The sequence below is a fragment of the Arachis duranensis genome, chromosome 3 (assembly GCF_000817695.3).
Source record: "Arachis duranensis cultivar V14167 chromosome 3, aradu.V14167.gnm2.J7QH, whole genome shotgun sequence".
Classification (NCBI taxonomy): Eukaryota; Viridiplantae; Streptophyta; class Magnoliopsida; order Fabales; family Fabaceae; genus Arachis; species Arachis duranensis.
Window position 1 is genome coordinate 115511617 of NC_029774.3, and position 20090 is coordinate 115531706.

Consider the following 20090-nt stretch of genomic DNA (forward strand, 5'->3'; position numbering starts at 1 on the left):
ACAATAATTGTTGAATAAAAAAATAAAATTAATTTTTTATTTTCTTTATTAATAATTTATTTATAATAACTTTATCAGCATTTGTTAACGTAAAAGTTTTTTTTTTCACCCTAATTTTTATTATCTGTTTTATCCTTTTCTGAAAAAAAGAACAATGGTCAACTTGTTAAGTGGACTATATATAGCTAGGCCTACAGTGGGATATGTAGACATGTAGTGCCCCGGTATCTAAAATTCTAAATGCTTTGATGAATCTTATGGCGGCTGATCGTGCACTTATCATAATTGTATTATTTGACTAATGTTGTCTTCACATTTTTTATAAAATTTTTATTTATTTAAAAATACACGAAAAAAAAAGAGTTGAGGTCTTTTACTATATGATTGGAGGAGGTAAAATAAGATACTGATTAAATGGGGTCTTCTAGGTAATAAAGCAATGTGAAGCAAAATACTAAAATCTTGTTATGTCTTGTCCTAATTGCCTATTTTGTCCCATCAATTTAATTTGTAGAATTATTGATTGACGATGATGACACATACAGGAACTATTACAAGTGTTCGAGTGAAGGATGCGGTGTGAAGAAGAGGGTGGAAAGGGACAGAGACGACTCAAGCTATGTTATAACAACCTATGAAGGGATACACAATCATGCAAGCCCTTTTACCTACTAAGTTCTAAACCTTAATTGGTTTTTCAATTTCTGATCCTTAATTAATTAGGAATTTGGCACTTTGATCAGGCTTGTGTCTCATCTTAGTGTCACTTCTCCTATGTTACTTAATGTGTCTTCTCTCCTCTTCGCTTTCATATATGGCTATTTTGTGAATTACCATGTCAGCAACTCTCCCTACTTCAAAGCCTGCGCACGTTCCTAGCTCCTAACAAGAGAAGGTCAACAAGATCCAAGGACCTTGTTTAGTCAACTTAATTGTATTATTATTACTAGTTTTGTGATGTCATCATATGTTGGGGAGAGAGAGAGGGAGAGAGAGTTTTACATGACTTTTTGTACACTTTTATTTTTCATATTGGAAAGAAGATGGAGTATCACATGAGTATGAGAGTACATGGTACTTTACGCAAGTGTGATGGTTTGGAAATTGCTGGTCCGATTTTATGACTTGTAAAGAAATCGCTTGGTCCGATTTCTTTGGACCTAAAAAAATTTGAATGTAAAGCATGAAATCGGTGAGTCCGATTTCCATGCACTACCTTCCATAAACCACAAATCGGATGGTCCGATTTGTGTTCCCTTTCAACTGCAATAAATCGGACCGTCCGATTTCTTCCCTTCACTTGAACGCCGTCACAACGATGTAAAACTCCCCCAAATTCCATAACCCAGCATTACACCAAACTTAGTCTCATATAAAAAAAAATTAGCCACTTTTTTAATCTTTTTTGGGGGTTGAGGGTTTACTGTTTATCCCCTTGTGAGTACAGTTTTTTTTTTTGGGTGAGTTAGTTTAATATCTCCCTTAAAAATATAGTCGAAAATTTCAAAAAATAAATTTTAATGTGAAAATAATGTTTTTTTTAAGTACAATAATGTTGTGTGAAATACTGGAATATAATTATATAATGTTCAGAGAAACTTTGGTCTATTTCAAGCACATTTAGACATGACTGAAGAAAGTATTTAAATATACTAAAAAATATTTGCTAAATAAATTGGAAGGAATGTTAAAGTTTACGTTAACGATATGGTGGAAAAGACAAAGCACTGTGAAAGCCACAAAGTCGACATTAAAGAAATCTTTGATCAGCTACGACAGCACAAGATGAGACTGAATCCTGAAAAATATGCATTTGACGTGAAAGGAGAAAAAATTTTGGATTTTATGTTCACCTACTAAGGCATCAAAGCGAATCTCGAAAAATGTCAGGCTATAATAAACATACGAAGCCCACAAACAATAAAAGAGGTGCAACAACTCAACAACAGATTGGTTGCACTATCCAGGTTTTCACCTGCTATTTCTAGTCATTCTCACCACTTTTTCAATATACTGCGAAAATAACGCAGTTTCAACTGGAGCTTGGATTGGGAAACGACCTTTCAAAATCTAGAAACAACGTTATCCTCACCTCCGATTTTACAAAAGCCAACCCCAAGTACATCTTTATTAGTTTATTTATCAGTTTCTAGTAATGCCGTTAGTTTTGTTTTGGTAACAAAAATACAGGATAAACAAGAACCGGTATACTTTGTCAGCAAATCATTACAAAATGCTGAGCTAAGATATTTGCCCATGGAAAAACTAGCATACGCGCTAGTCATCACAGTAAAAAGGTTGAGACATTATTTTCACAGTAACACCATCGTTATTAAAAGGTAAATCCTAACAAGACCCAAGGTATCCGAACAGTTGGTAAAATGGTCCATCTAGCAGTTTGAGTTTGACATTACTTACAAACCTCGGACCGCCATAAAAGCACAATTTTTAAGTCAACTTTATAGTCGAACTAGCAACACCAACAACACAAGACGGTGTCTGGCACCTATGTGTTAATGGGGCCACCAACTCAGAGGGATCAGAAGCAGGGATACTGCTCACCAACCAACATGACTTGCATACCGAACCATCAATCCAGTTTTCTTTCCCCACAAGTAATAACCAGGCGGAGTACAAAGCATTACTCGCCGGGCTCAGACCGGCTCAATCTTTAAACATCATACATATACAGGTATATTATGACTCATTATTGGCCGTCTAACAAGTAACAAGTCATTTTCAAGTCCGAGACTAATTACTTGAAAACTACTTTACAATGGTAAAAGACCTCATCTCTCAGTTCATTTCATTTCAAATAACACATATAACTCGGGAACATAACACCCAAGCAGATGCATTATCAAAATTAGCAACAACCAAGAAATATATGAATGAATCTATTTTTTGTCAACTCACCCTTTGATGAGTGAGAATTACGACAGTTTAGAAATTTAGCAAAACAATTTCTTTGTCGGTAGCATAGTCCAAACCGACAAGTAATCCTCCCGATCAAAGTTTAAATTTCTAATACAAATAATCGAGAGTAATTAAACATCGGGTCATTTTTCCTAAGAACTAGTGACAGTAAGCACACAATTTTTGGTTGTGAGATGCAAAAGGAGGTTTTTAATGATGAAAGCAAACGATTAAAGGAATTAAAGAACAATCCAAAATTGTAATTAATAAACTAATAAAAAATTTAAAGAACTATATATGTAATATGGACAAGTAAAGCTTTAAAATGATGAAAATGCGGTTCAAAACATAAATGGAAGTCTTGAATTGGGATGAGTTATGGAATTCCTTCATTGCCATAACCACAACTATGATAATTATGATGGATTAATCTCACTTAGTCAACTCTTAACATCGAAGAGTAAGTCAAGTGAGCATAATTGTTATTAATCCACAAATCCTAGTTAACTTACTAATTACCTTAGTAAGAAGCTAGTGTTAGTGGAAACAATAACAACTAACAACCCAAGAATTATCACTAAATGTCGGATATTACAACTCTAGTATTCCATATACTCATTTTTCCCAAGTCAAGGGGTGAAAATTTACCCCATATTCAAAATTGGCATTTCATCAAACACATAGTGGGCATAAAACATGGCAAAATTGTAAAATTACTTGAAACTATGAACAACCAATGATCTAAATCAACAAAGGCAACTCAAACAAACATATAATAATCAAGGATCATCAAATTCATCAACTAAAAATCCAAAATTGCAAAACTATATATGTATTGATAAAGGAAATTGAAATATAAGAAAGTGTAGAACAAGTAGTGTAATAAAAGAGAAAATTAAGAAATACTTACAATGAAAATAGATAGAATCCAAGATCAAAACTTGAAACTATAAAATTCTACAAAACCCTAATTGAAAACCCTAAGAAAGTTGAGAGAAAATCTAACCTAAAACTACTCCTAAGTGTGTTGTGTAATGTATGGTGTTGTATGCCCTTGTATGTGGTTGCTTGCCCCTCCTTATAAGGATCAAAGTCTTCAAAAATGGGCCAAAAAGCCCCCCAAATTGCGATCCACGTGACTTTTTAATGAAGTCACGTGCAGCGTACGCTGCATACGCACAGGAGTTGTGCATACGCACACTTGCTGATCTCTATCTTGTGCGTACACACATAGAGTTGTGTGTACACACACATGGCTATGTGATTCTCCTTTGTTTTCTTCATCTTTTCTCTCAATTGCATGCTTCTCTTCCACTCTTATTAAGTCATTCCAATCTCTTACACCTGAAATCACTCATCAAAATTATCAAGGCATCGAATGGCATGAAAGTGGAATAAAATTGATTAAATTAAGCACAAAATAGCATGTTTTCACAATTAGACACAATTTAGAGAGAAAACACTAAAGCATATTATTTAGGTGAATAAATGTGGGTTTATATGATTTGAAATCCACTGAAATCAAACAAAAATTTATCATTAAATGTAGATTCATCACCCTTGCTGAGCCCAGCTTCAACAACAAAGTTGTTTTGTGTGTTTCATAGGTACAAGATTGGAGATAACCGTACAAACAATATATACGAACATGAGATATCCTAAAATAAAAGTCCTTATACGGACATGACCATTAATCATAAAAGCAAAAGCAATATAGTTTGGAGAAACAAACTGATATCATCAAAATAGCTTTCATCTTGGTTCTAGACCAACACATCATCATCCAATAATTGACCATTAGATACAATCTTCGTAACATCAAATCTTGTCACATCCACTCGAGTGCAATCATTCCAACCTATGCTATATCTCAATCAAAACAATGTATAAAAGCACTCAATACTTCATTCTCCAGCTCAGTAATCATCGCCTTCATCTTATCACCCTCAGCCACATTCAGTTCCAACTCATTTCTGACCCTTTTCAACTCATTCTCCATATTCTTTAAGTTTTCTTTCAAACCCTTCACTTCCATTCTCAGTTTGTTTATCTTCTTGTCTTTTTCCTTCACAGACTCCTTCAACTTCTTTATAGCAGTACTATTATCACCCTCCAAAATAGCGTCCAATTTAGATGTACAATCAATCGACATCAACCGAAACCCCAATAACCTTAATATAAACAAAATCAGATCTGGATTTACAAATGCAAATAGAGCAAGGAATCAAAAACGTAAAAACACAAATACAACTCACCTGCAAATATCAAGCCACACCAATCTTACCAGCCTCGTAAACAATTTTCACAACAGCATCAATCTGAGCAAACTCATCAGCAGTGGCTATGAAAGGATAGCTTGTGGTCCACAAAGAATTCATGGGACCCTCCTTGTACCCATGAAGAACCAGCTGACTCTGATGAGCAGCGTTGACCTCCTCAGCCGTGAACACCCCACTATTCTCCTTCAGCTCGGTCAAATCGACAACTCTGGACGACGCATCACTCTTTTTTCTCTTTAGATTTTCCTCTTGATAGGCCACGGAATGGGCACCGTCAACCTCACTGTCTTTTGTCACATTAACAAAATATCCTTCCTTCTCTTTTTTCTTAGCTTTGTTAACAAAGGCCTTCAGGTTGGCAGTGGTCAACATCGGAGCTTTCTCACATGAAAGAAGAATCACAAATACAATAAATTAAAAATATTATAACCACTCCTAGATCACAACATCAAATATACAAACCTAGATTACCTAAATACTCCTCTATTGGCTTTCTATCTCCTTCGAGCTTCAACAAACTAGAAATTGACAACAACTCTGATGATGACATCACAGATACCAAAAATTCTAAAAAATACTCTTCACTCTTCACCCTATTTTCACAATCCAAAATCTGTTTTGGTTTTGGAGACCAGAAAATAGAGAATCTTTCATTCATCAACGAGTCCAAGAAGAAAGGATAAAACTCCTCACTAACTTACACTTTCACAAACATCTCTTTAAAGTCCTTAAATGAAGACTTATACAGGCTAAAAATGCTACGCCTGGGTAACTGCTCAAGTTTACCCAAGCCCCTTTTCACACACCCTTTGCCTGAAATAAAGAAAAGAATAACCCCAAAGACGGGTAATACTCCAAGTATTCTATCAAACAATCAAAAGCTCGCACAAAGGGATAATATTATGAAACTGAGCTTTTCATAAACGCAACCTTATCTTGCTCAATTAGAGAGTCTATAAATTGTTCCGTAAATAATGACTGAGATAAATAAAACATTGACCAAGGAAATTAAATAAATGAAGAAATGAGTTTCTTAGGTCATTCACGGTTTATTATAATAATGGTAACAAGTTGGAGTTTTAACAATTAAACCATACTTTAGGAGTTAACCAAGAGCTGGAAAGATGAATGAATTATACTTTATTTTTCTCGGGTTCTTAGTAAAAATATATTACTTCATACTATTGGTTTGTTAAGGAGTGTTGCTAGATACTAACCTTGATTAGTAAATTTAGTATAACTAATTTACTACTTGCTTAGTGTTGAACCTATGGAGTCACACACTAACGAGTATTCTAATCTTTACTAAAGAATTATTTAATTATTATTTTAATTTGATCAAATAAATAATTATATTAATTTAAATGAAATATTATTATATTCTTTGCTAGCACCAAGAATATAATAATAATATGATTAAATGAGAATTGAGAATAATTAGTTATTTTATTTCTAAATTTAAATTCTAAGTTTGGATGAGATATTAATTGATTCTGTTTTAAATTGAGTTATGACATGATTCATAAATTTGAAAGATTCAAATTTGAAATGTGTTACAGGACCGCTACAAACCCAGTCTGACTAGTCGCCAGATCGGGGCACCACCTCTGACCCAGGCCCAAACTTTCCCACACGAAGGAAACCCAACGGGTCGGCTCTCGAACACCCGACCCGGCCGACGTACGGCCGCACCACCAACACGACCCAAACCTCACGCCTAGCGTGCCGGTCGGGTCGGATTCACCAGAGCAGGATCCAAATCCCCGACCCGATGTCTAGGGCGACCAGCTCTTCCCCACGTGCACAAGGACAGCTCAAGCATTTTGGCCAGCGGGTCAGGTCACCTCTAGGCCCACCCAGCACAGTATATAAGGGGAGAGGTCAGCACTCCCCCCAAGGTACACATCATCTTACCTAATTTGGCTACCAACTTGTACGGACACTAACTTGCTCGTTGGAGTGTCCTTGCAGGTGGCCACCCCTACGCTCCACACCACCTCCGACGTCATCAGCACGTATCTGTCTCCACTCCACATCAGCTCAGGGTCTCGCCCGTTCCCCTTCTCTCAACCACCCGACCCGTCGAGAACCCGAGGTCCTCAGGTAACGAACAAAATCAATAAAATAAATCTTATACTATATATATGTATGTCAAGAGTAGAGGAAAAAATTAACCAGCACAAGAGTTTTATTCCTTCACGTCTACGCACATAAATGTATGTAAGTCTAATTCTTAGAGAATAATTATATGGTGTACAAAGAGTTGCAAAGAGGTTTCTTAATTTAGATAAGATATCTATTGGTCAAAAAGTTGACAGCAAAGGTTAGTTTCAGTGTTGATACTCATAGCGCCTTCGAACCATGGAAGGAGAAAGTGAATTTTACTAGCGTACATAGGTATTTGAATCTAATCTATCTTATTAGAATAAAATTTAAGAACAAAATAGATATTTAGGATTACTTTCTTTTCTTCTGTTGCGTGTTATGAATACATAGTAATCTTTCACATTTAGGGTAGCACGAATGGTCTGTGATTTATCAGATATGAGAAGAAGTCCCGGCTGTGGAGTAACATGATGCCTTAAATTTGATAAGAAAAACGACCATGACTCGGTTGTTTTAGACTTGACTAATGCAAAAGCTATTGGCAGAATATTGTTATTACCATCTTGAGCCACAACAATTAATTAATAGCATGCCACCGTACTTTCCTTGCAGTGCTTAAACGCCTCGACGTAAGGAGGGAATGTCTAAAATACCTTAACAAGCTAGCTCCAATCTCTGTCAACCATGTCCCTGTGATAATACGAAACAGCAACGCAATCGTGAATCATACCTGAAAGGCATTCTTGCAAAGCTTGTAAGAGGTCAGGTATCTTATTGTACGACTCTTCCCAGTCACTATAAATCTGAGCAATTACTTTTTGCTTTGCCATCCACACCTTTCGATATGATAGCTTGAAATGGTAACTCTGATGTATCGTACTTTGCAACACCAGGATAGACACAGATATATCAGTCTTTATTATACGTAGGACCTTACAAATCAAACTACTATCCAACTGAGCATGGTTCTAAAACATGGTTGGTGCCAAACAGATGTGTGCTCTACCGAACCTACGCACCTCCCTACAAAATTAATCGTGTATGTCAACATTCAGTACAAGACATAATTAATATAATAAGCTTTAGTTTCATCAAAACTATCAAATAAAACATACCAGTAGTTCAAGTTATAACGGAGTGCCACACGAAGACTCTATAGACAACTGTTGGTGAATTACTTGCAATGATAATGGTATTTAAACTTATCTGACTCCAAAACTCTGTACTCCGCATTCTTTCGAATACTATAGTTCTCGCCACCATTAGAACAGCATCACGGTTCTTGAACCTATGGCCAACCCGAAATTCTAACCCACCATCAGTGTTGTAATCCTCTCTTTGGCCGGCATTGAAAGGATAATCTAACTGCATTGCATCTAAATTCAAAGTTTGATAATGACTTGAAATTTTTGATAATTGAAGAATGGGCAAAGGGGGAGGCAGGAGAAATCGAGCACCACCGCTAGTGGGAGTCTCCGGCACATACTCATCAGAGGAAGAAGTCTCGTTGGATGACCCGGACCTGACAATATAATTTGAATCGCTTTCGTTGTCGTCTTCTTTGGCACTATCATGAGGCTGGGAGAAATAGATCAGTCTTGCATCCAACGGGACTACTTGAGGACTCGAACACGACGGCCTACCACCAACAACCACGTCACAAACCATAGCATATCACTCCATCACATGTTGTGGCATTAACCTTGCATGTATGTCGAACATTACCTTCACATGTTGATCCCCTTCAATCCAGAATAACCTATTGGTGAATCCATCGCTCAGAAGCACGTGCAGAAATCTATATGCAACCCGCCTAACTTCGTTGTTACCTATTCCCCCATGTTGGTCAGTATGACCGTCTTTAGTGCATGTAGGATATTAACACGGTTAGTGCACAACATCACAGTTGAATTAGACTAAAAAATCACTCCTTTATCATTGTTTCTTACTATCCCGTTGGGATAAACTACCACAAAAAAGAACTCATTATTCTCCCTGAGAACAAAGTTGAAAGGTAAACACAAAAGAGAAATATAAGATTGAATTGTGAATTGTGAGTGTATGGTTGAGGATAGTAGGATATATATAGAATTTTTCTTCAAGATATCTAAGGTGCAGAAACACCTAAACCATAATACATATATCTCGAAAACTCGCATTAGGAATTTATATGTATCTCAGATATCGAGACACTGTTCAGCGTTTACACGTATCTTGGATGCTCAATATCCATTTCTTTGTTTAACACATATCCCAGGTGCATCCTAAATACGTTAGTTGTCGTTGTGTCACAAAACGGATGCTCAGTACTCAAGATCTGCTTATTTTTTAATTTATCTCTCGGTATTCAAAATATAATACGTTATACATTTAGATAATTAATTTATATTTTATGTATTTTCGTAATTTTTTATATTATTTAATTTAAATAAAAAATTTTAAAATTATATCATCAATCATTAATGACCAAAGTCATGCAATCCACTCATTCTATTGTTTTGTTGAGATTTTTTAATTAAATTCTATTATTAATATAAAATATGTCGTTAATAAAATATAATTATATTTAAAAATTGAAAGTGAAATTATTAAGATTTGACGCACTCACGCGCTATCGGTGGCGTGGTTTTCACGAATTGGTATCGAGATGGCATCTCATCTTCCTTTTCAAGTTTGTGGCACCGTCATCCTCCATGATTCTTTCATTCTCAAACTTCCTCATACAAACTACCTTGCTCTTTCTTCATTTTCTTTTTCTTTTCTTCTTTCCCAATTTGAACAAGTTGCATATTCCATCAATTTTTACCTGAACCCTAATCTTGGACCATTGTTTTACTCTGGAACTTTCCCGTACCTTTTCAGAAGCTTCTTTCATTAGATCCGATTGGCGAAGTAATTGATTTTCTTGGTGGCGCATTTGGATTTGTGGTGCTTTCTTTCAGAGATGCGTAACAATGGGGTTTGGGATCTCGGTGTGATTCTCACATAACATGGATTCTGGAACGGGATTTGGGATCCCTATTTTGAAAAATCGGTGCTTTACGGGGAGATTGAACCCTTTTGACGGAACTTGAGAAAGAGCATTTGGGGTTTTGGCACTTGGTATTGCGATAGTGATTCCTAGAGAGGGTCTTGGAGGGAACCATGTTTTGGAGGGAACGTGAGAACACGGAGCAGAATAGTGGGGTGCTCTGTGGACAGGTCAGAGTGCTAGTTGTTGGTGACTCAGGTGCATGAATGATTCTTAAATTCTTATAGAATACCCTTTTGCTGCGTTCACTTATTAGTAGCTTAGTGTTAACTTTTCCGAATTTAATTTTTTTTCCCCTAATCATTCGTTTTGGTGGGAAATTTTCACGTTGTTTTGTACTGTGGATTTTGAAAAAAAAAAAAAAAGAGAGAGAGAGAGAAACAAAAAGTCATGCTGATTAAGGGTAGGAGCTTGTACTATGAAAGATCCATCGTAACTTTGTGATAGCTCTGCTGAAAAACCTTAGATCAGGGGAGTAGGAGACTAAGAAAACTAATCACGATGAATGAAATCAATTTTACAGTTAACGATGTATTCCATGTATTTTAAATGGATCAATATCTTATTCTGTTTGAGAAGATGGTGGGAATTGCTGTAGCCTTATGTTAGGAATTTTTTCTTTTTTTTTTGGTCAACACAAGACTCCAAGCAGTAAGACAATTTATTTAGGCTTGCTTTGAGGACCTATCTGTTTGACCTTCGGAACCAAGTGATTTCCTTCTTATGGCTCCCTTCTTTATTATTGTTTCTGATTCATTGCAGGTGTTGGAAAGACTTCTCTAGTTCACCTGATTGTTAAAGGTATTCCTGTTGCTCGCCCTGCACCGTCAATAGGTTGTACAGTTTCTGTGAAGGTAGTTAGTAATACTTAAACAAGAAAATATGTTTTTGTTTCTGTTTATCGGTGTCTCTACCAAATACAAATGACTGTTATTTTCCCCGCTTTTCAGCACACTACTTATGGTAATGCTGGCAGCTCTTCAAGTAGCCTTAAAGGTGATTCTGAGAGAGATTTCTTCATTGAACTATGGGATGTCTCAGGGCATGAACGGTACAAAGATTGCCGATCTCTGTTTTATTCTCAGATAAATGGTTGGTAACAAAGCTCCTACTGTTTTAGTTATCAAAAATGTATATGCTTACATTTTTAAGTAGTATTTGTGTATGGTGAACTCTACAAAGAGGAGTATCTTGCCTTTTGGCCTTGTAAAACCAACCAATTGCTTTCCATACCCAGGTGTAGTTTTTGTCCATGATCTTTCACAAAGAAGAACAAAGACTAGCTTGCAGAAGTGGGCAGCTGAGATTGCGGCAACTGGGACATTTTCAGCTCCTTTGGGATCAGGTGGCCCTGGTGGCCTTCCCGTTCCATATATTGTTATTGGCAACAAAGCTGATATTGCTGCAAAAGAGGGTAAAAGAGTAAGCAGCGGGAATCTTGTTGATGTTGCACGCCAGTGGGTTGAGAAGCAGGGTTTGCTTCCATCCAGTGAGGAGCTTCCGCTGACTGAGACCTTTCCTGGTGGTGGTGGCCTTATTGCTGTAAGTGTCTCAACTTCAAGTTTCTGTATCGATTTTAATGAAGGATTCACTTGTTGCTTTTTAACTTTCTATGCTCGAGATTCTAAGTTCCTCCATTTAAAATAGACCATCACATTCAGGTACATTTTATCTGATATTAATGCTAATAACCTGGAGTTTCAACCACTAGTCCCTCTAAATTACTTGCCACTCTATTGAGCTCTAGAAACTTTTGAACTGGAGATGCTGTAACATCTGGATTAAAATGTTGAAATCTCAAATTATATTCAATAAAATTTGGTGCAAAGATATGTTTGGTTTTTGATTCTGTTGAATAGTTGTTGTACAATTAATTTTTCTTCTTGTAGTTGTGGTTTTAATGCCAGATGTCTGCAGGCTGCTAAAGAAGCAAGGTATGACAAAGAGGCTGTGATGAAATTTTTCCTCATGGTTAGTATGGCTATTGATCTTGTTTCCTTTTAGTTTATTTCCTTCATGATTGGATGTCATCTAAGTTTTCTGGCACTACCACTTCTTTTAGCTGATCAGGAGAAGATATTTCTCAGATGAAATGCCTGCACCAAGACCTTGGTCCATTCCTTCTGCTCCAAGAGCCACTCAGCGTATAGATGATGATGATGATCAATGGTCCATTCCTTCTGCTCAGAGACTTCCTCAGCGAATAGATGATAACTTTATAGAAGATGATCAGTCCTATAGTACAAGGTTTTTCTTTTTCCTTGTAAATCATTATTTTTTCTCTTTTCAAGCTTGTTTAATCCCTGGGCCTCACAGATTTTATTGTTGACTGCAGCGTAAGCAGTGATCCTTACAAGTATGACACGCTTCCCCCCCTTCCGGCTCAAAGGAACCTAACTCCACCGCCTACTCTTTATCCTCAACAGCCAGTTTCCGTCACTGAAAACTATAGTTTCCCTAGATTTTCTTTGTCTGGCTCCTCCGAAATCAATGCTGCAATGAGGACAAAGCGCTCCGATATTAATGTCTGAAGATATCTATATTTGGTTATCAGTCCTTCTGTCCTTGATAATACAGTGATGTGTATTCTTGCATTGAATGAAGTTTGTATGTTTCTTTAAATTCTTTGTTCCTCTTGTAACTTTTCTATTGATTCATTCATTATTTTTAGAGGCCTTTCCTCAGTGGGAAGGAGGAGCTACTTGATCAAAGTTTGGGAAGAATTATATGATAAATGGTCTANNGTTGGAAACGACAACAATACTCCGTACCTTTTTTGCGAATGAGTGGATCTTTTGTTTCCCAAGTTTTAAGTTGGCCTTTGAAAGAACTTTAGTTTATTGATGCTTAATCGCATGCTAAAGAAATCTGAGTAATTTGGGTTTGATTTATGAACATGATCAACTTTGTGAAACTTTTAAAATCCGTTCAAGCAGTTTTCATACCTGACGAATATAAATAAGTAATGGAGATGTTCTTCATGAAGAGTGCATGTAAACACGAAAGCCATTTTTAATTGTCAGTAGAAGTTTAATTTCCACAAAATTGTTAGGGTGAGGTTATTGATCTACACCACCCACCAAAACTTTGGAGGGGTTCTTGTGGATAGGTAAATGTTATTTAGATATATAGAATTTTAACATAATGTTAAGAACGATATAAAGATAGGATTAAATCCTCTCAATTCTTTTTCAATTGAGAGTGTAAAGTGTGATCTTTTTAACTTTTTAATATTTTCTCTTCATATTTTTTCTTAGTCCTATTTATAAAATGTATGATGAGAGATTACACTTTATCTCTTTAAATGAGAAAAAAATTGAGAATATCTAATTTCTTAATTTGCAAAGAGATTAATTTCACTGCATTGCTAATGTAATTTTATACTGCCAAAAATGATTAAATTCATAAAAAAATGATAAATATTCAATGCATTGAGTGACTTATTATTTTATTTATAATACATGGATGCCAAAAGATAATTATGTTTGAAGTATTCAAGAACCAACGAATCACTACATGCAAGATGCGAAGGCCACGTAGCTTGAACGGGTTCAAAATGCAGAAACCGCAAACCAGCCACATACATTGTCATTCCTCCCTCCCTCTCTCAAACCTTGAAGATTTCATTACATATTGAGATGGATAGATTCAACGGAACCTCCCTTTTATTCTTTCTTCTGTTCTGTGTCCCATTCATTCTTCACTTTCAGCCTATAGCCCCTGATGAAGGTAGCCAACATATTAATCAAAACAACTACCCTGAAAAACCACTTCTCTCCAGGATAGTAATGGACACCATTTCTTTATTTAGAAAATCCCAAGAAAGTTCATGGGAGAAAATCAAAACCGTCATACATGACTTGCAGATGCAGTTTTCCCCACCAGATCTTGAGTAAGCTCGGTTCTTTAGACACCCTTTAGATTATTATATCTTTATACGCACAGAAATTTTTGTGTGACCACAAATTTAACATATCAGATTAACACAATTTTCCTGTAAACACAAATTTGGTGCTTTATTCTTAGGCACACATACAATACTTGGTGGGGTCTATAAATAATAAATGTATATTAAACTAAAGTTAGATGGGGATCCATTTTTATTGTAAATGCACTTCAAAATGAATTATTAAATTTGTATTTATGTAAGAATATCTCTGTTTACACACAGAAAAAATGAACTCTACCATTTATAAAGTTTACCATTATTCTTGTGATTGTGAGATATCAGATTTGTGATCATCTAAGTAAATAGTATGTTTCCATATAAAATCAATGGTATGTATACATGTTTTGGTGGTCAGCTTTAGGGGTGGGGCTGATAGAGGAGCTGATAGTGTCAAAGGAACAATGATGGATGCGGCTGAGAAGAGTTTTGACACAAGCAAAGAAACTGTTAAGGAAAGTGCAAGATCAGCAGCAAAAGTGGTCGGAGAAGCTATTCATAAGACAACAGTAAAGGTTACACAAACTGACTCTGAGAAAGAATCTCAAGCGGAACTCTGATGCAAAATCTCACAAGTATATACTGGTTTGTGAAGGTGATAGGAAGCTATGTGAAAGTAACTTTCATTTTCTTTGCTTTCTTACATTATTGCTCCAACTAGGTAATTAGGCTAAATGTTTGGAAAGAGTAAGGTGCATAGATATTCAGATATTGAAGAATAGAAAAGAACATTCAACCTTATCTCCAACAAATATTATATCACTTGTTTTTTATGACAAAACATAAACAATCATTACATCTCATGTGCAGTATCAAAAAATTGGTGGCATTATTAAGAGCGTCTTTTCATGAAAGTTTTTGCTTCCAAACTAGGCTGTTACCCTGCAAATGATCCAAACTGCTGTTGAGTAGCTTCGGTGAATTTCCACATAAATACATATCAGAGATGAGATTATAACAATAGGGACTTAATATAAAAATAATATTTTTCTATCAAAAGAGATATTAAATGACCAATATTTTTTCGTTACAACACTTTGTAATTGAATTTAGCCAATTTTATATTTATTTTTTCGGGTTCCGCTAGAAACTAACTAGGATTCTAACTAATTAGAATCAATTAGTTAAAAAATAGAAAATCTGTTATAAAAAAAATAACTCTTCACTAACCTAATTCTTGAATTTTAAAATTAGAAATACAAAAGATTGATTTGAGTTGATTTATGTTATAGTTGATTTTTTATTTTATTTTTATTTTTATTTTTTTTAACAAATTTAACCTCCAATATTTTCCTTTTATCATATTAACAATCATTTTGCCAGTGGAATCTATTTTGCCCATAAATTATTTAATGTATAATATAATGATTGAATAAAATCAGAATAAAGATAAGGATTTTGGGGATAATATGGGATTTGTGGTGTACGCTCACTGGCTTATGCTCATGGGTTTGCGTCACATTCTTCAATTCCATGTCCTCATCTTATTTTCACATCTATAAAATTTCTCAAGTCAGAGAAAAATTGATATAGCAGGGGCATGGGGCCAAGTATCTAATTGAATTATATTTGGGTCTTCTGGTAAATGTGGATCAACTATTACTAACCATGAAAACTGCAAAGCTATTTCTGTTATCTTTCCCCACCTACAAGGGGTGCAGGACCATCTTACCTAACATACGAATTCAGTCACGATCCATAAAATTTTAATAGTAGAGGCAAAAATATATAAATATGATAATTTTTATAATAAAAATATTATATTTACATAAAAAATAATCATTTATATATAATAAATAAAATAATAATATTTAATATTAAATTTTATTTTTTTATATTTTATATTTTAAAAAGAATAATCTTTTTCTTGATAATATAATCAAAATTGTCTCTTTTATATATATATATATATATATGTCATTAAACAATAATTTAAAAATTTACTTCTCATACAGGTAAGGCTTGGTTTGATAAAACTTTTTGAAAAGGTGATTGTGTTTTTTAAAAACTCAAACTCCTCATTTTGTATTTGGTAAATAAAAAAGACCATGTGTTTGAAAGCACCTAAGGTAGCTTTTCAAAGTTCGTTTGTATTTTTCAAAATTTAAAAGTCTAATATAACCTCATATATTAACTAATTTTTAAATTTAAGTATTTAACGCTTACATTTACATCTATTATAATATTTTTAAATTTTAAAACGTATTTTACCAAACACAATTGTTGTTGCTTATATTTATTGAAAGCTATTTTTAATTTGATTTACCAAACATAAATGCTACAATTTTTAAAAAACCATCTTTTAAAAATTAGCTTTTATAAGTTACTTTTGAAAAGTAAAAGTTTTATCAAACTAAGCCAAACTCTGATCTTAGTGATATTTATAGTAAAAAAGGTTTATTCAATTAGTGTAGTTATGAAAAAACTAAAACTAATTTCAAAAAGAGAAACACTAATGAATAAATAATATTTTTTTGAGTCGATTTCTAAGAAAACACCAATCTCATTTAAATTTGATTATTATAATGTATATTTAATATAAAGTTCTCAAATTAACTATCAAGTATCAAAAATTGAATAAAAAATTATTATGAAATCAAATTTAATAATTTAATAGAGATAAATAAAATTTTTTAAGAAAAGTACGAGGAGCCAATGGAATATTGGTACAATATGTATAATGGAGGTTTAGAAAGTATTAGAGATATAATTATTAGTGTTACCTTTTTTCCATCAGCTTAAATTTTTGGGATGAGTGATATCATAATATAGTATTAGAATTATAGATCTGAAAAGTCAAAAGTTCGATTTTTGGTAAACTCCAAAATTATTTTAAGCTTTTTGAAAAGATATTTATTATCCTAGTATTCGGATGGATTATTATGTACTACTCAAACAAATTTTAAATAGTAGTATAATACAAGTAGATCCCGTAGTTGAATTGAAGCCCAAAAGGTATTAAAACCCCACCCCACTAGTATTTCACCATAACAAACATTGTGTACACACACTCCTCAGGTTTTTGTAGTATTGGATAATCCCATGATAAGAGGTGTATTGACCTAGCATAAATAACATCAATTTCATCACAGGAATATTGTGTAAAACTTCTCAAGGAATTAAGATCTAGTTAGAACTTCCTTTTCCATCGTAATATTTATTTATTATTAAATTTCTCACTAATGGAATCTTTAATGAATATTATTTCATGTCAATGCATGGTGGCTGCTAGTGTTAGTTAGACTTGTTCAATCCGGCCCATGCAAATTCAATATTTGTAAAGATTTTGGCCTTTCATGGTGAGAATTCACTGATCTTATTAATTTTCGCACCTTATCAATAAGGAAGAATCAAATACCATGTTGGTTGTCATCAATGTAAATTTTGCCAATTTCAGCGAACTATTTTTTTTTTTTAAATATCTGGACGAAAAACAGAAACGACATATCTTTTGCAAAAGGGATTCGAATATGGGAGATTCTTGCAATTTCTCTTTTTGAATTTTGAGCATGTGCTGAGAGTCAGTTTCTACTAGAGTGAAGTTCCTTTCTGTGCTTAACGTCCTTCTGAACTGTCACAACTTCGGTTGACACGAGAAAGGAACTCTCCAAAACCAATTAACTAAATACCTATTTATATCGATAAATATTTGAATAATCATTATCATTATATTATTCTATAATAGTTAATAGATTACATTCTGCCATTAAACATACTGTTGTGGAGTATTCTAGACTTTCTAGTATCAATTTGTATATATTATTTTTTTCAACTATTTTTTTTAAAAGATATATATAATCAATCATACATAAATTAATATTGAATAATTCTTTATGTTAAAATTTATCAATAATTTTAATATTTTATTTTATATTTTTAATAATTAATTAATTATTATAATTCTTTTTTATATTTTAATGAGTCAATAATCAATAATTCTAATTCTACAACAGATAATATTTTAGTGATATGTTTTGGTATGAGTTTCAATATCTCTCTCTTCTTAACTATTTTTTTAAAAATAATTATATAATTAATTATATGCAAATTAACATTTAATGATTAATTATATTAAAATTTAAAAATAATAATAATATTTTATCTCATATTTTTTAGTAATTATCATAACTTTTTATTTTTCTATAAATCAATCATTATAATATTTTATTTTATATATTTTTTTAAATTATCACGATTCCTTTTTATATTTCTATAAATGTTATATATAGTCTTTTATTTTAATATTTAGGTTTAATTATTCTATTGGTTCCTATAATTTTATCAAATTTGTAATTAGGTTCTTATATTTTTTTAATTGAATTTCTACATTACTTTTAATTTTATAATTAGGTCTTTTCTAGTGTAAAAAATATTAGCGTTAATTAAATACTTTTTCATAAATTAAAGGTATTCATAATTAAAAATCTAATTAGATCTTTGATTGTATGTATTTTAGAAAAAATATTTGATTAATTTTAATATTTTTAGTATAAAAATGACTTAATTACAAAATTAAAAATAATATAACTGTGTAAGGACCCAATTAAAAAAAATATATAAAAATCTAGTTGAGACCAACAGAATAATTAAACCTAACATTTATGAGTGTAAAGTTTAAAGTAAATATGCTAGCATGGCACATTCTGGTGCTAATCTATATGTTGATGCTATTTTTAAAAAAATACTATGTATTAAATAATTATATTTGTTAACCTTTAATGATTAATTATAGTAAAATTTGTCAATCATCATTATCATCTTGATATTATATTATTCTACAACAAATTATATTCTAGTGCCAAACATGTATGTTAATGTGACACATTCTGATAACAGGTTGCATTTATTTTTTTCTCAACTATTTTATAAAAAAAAGAGTTATATAATTAATCATACACAAATTAATATTTAATAATTACCTATGTTGATGAGATTTGTCAAAACTTCAAATATTTTATGTTATATCTTTTGCGTAATTATTATTATCATTATTTCTTATATTATAATGAGTCAATCATCAATAATCAATAATACTAATTATATGACAGGTTACGTTCTCACTATTAGCACATTGATGTAGCACATTTTAGTATCAATTTAAATACCTCCTTTTTGTCAACTATGTTTTAAAAAGGGTAAAGTACGAGAGACCAATGAAATATTTATACGATATATACTTTTAGTATTATTTTTTTTTATTAGTTAAAGTTTTTGGAATGAGTGGTATCATGACATAGTATTAGAGTGCTAAATTCGAAAAGTCAAGAGTTCGATTCTTGGTGAACCCCAAAATCAATTTAATCTTTTGGGAAGATGTTTATTATTCCTAGTACTTTGATGATTATTTTAGATAATATGAAAGATGCTTATTTTGTAACTCAATAACCCATTGTACACATTATACAAATAATCCATTGTCTTCCTAGCAAGATCAAAAAAATATTATATAATTAATCATACATAAATTAACATTTAATTATGTTAAAATTTGATATTAATTCTAATATTTTATTTCATATTTTTTAATAATTATTATGATTCTTTTTTATATTTTTATAAATTAATAATTCTAATATTTTATTTTATATCCTTTTAAAAGTTATCACAATTATTTCTTATATTTCTATGAATATTATATATGGTGTTTTGTTTTATCATTTATAAAGGTAGCATGCATGTTGACACATATTGATGTATTTTTAAAAAAATATTATGTATTAAATAATTAAATTTGTTAAAATTTAATAATTAATTATGATAAAATTTGTCAATAATTATAATATTTAATATATCATATATTTTTAATAATTAC

The 20090-nt window shown here is 32.6% G+C and overlaps 3 protein-coding genes across 3 annotated transcripts in view; all 3 read left to right on the forward strand.

Moving 5' to 3' along the window:
• LOC107480370 (probable WRKY transcription factor 50) overlaps positions 1 to 830 on the forward strand; it is a 2176-nt gene extending 1346 nt beyond the window's left edge. The window contains exon 3 of the mRNA XM_016100499.3: positions 546 to 830. Coding sequence (XP_015955985.1) covers positions 546 to 675 — 130 coding nt within the window. The 3' untranslated portion in view covers positions 676 to 830. The remainder of the gene's footprint in view (positions 1 to 545) is intronic.
• Positions 831 to 9981: 9151 nt separating this feature from the next.
• Positions 9982 to 12954, forward strand: LOC107480373 (small GTPase LIP1). Its single transcript, XM_016100501.3, has 7 exons — positions 9982 to 10530; positions 11095 to 11186; positions 11283 to 11424; positions 11570 to 11874; positions 12250 to 12303; positions 12395 to 12579; positions 12668 to 12954. Exons 1-7 carry the CDS (start codon positions 10446 to 10448, stop codon positions 12861 to 12863), a joined length of 1059 nt encoding a protein of 352 aa, XP_015955987.1. The 5' UTR covers positions 9982 to 10445; the 3' UTR covers positions 12864 to 12954.
• An 891-nt stretch (positions 12955 to 13845) lies between these two features.
• Positions 13846 to 15234, forward strand: LOC107480374 (uncharacterized). Its single transcript, XM_016100502.3, has 2 exons — positions 13846 to 14224; positions 14637 to 15234. Exons 1-2 carry the CDS (start codon positions 13971 to 13973, stop codon positions 14836 to 14838), a joined length of 456 nt encoding a protein of 151 aa, XP_015955988.1. The 5' UTR covers positions 13846 to 13970; the 3' UTR covers positions 14839 to 15234.
• Positions 15235 to 20090: the final 4856 nt, after the last annotated feature.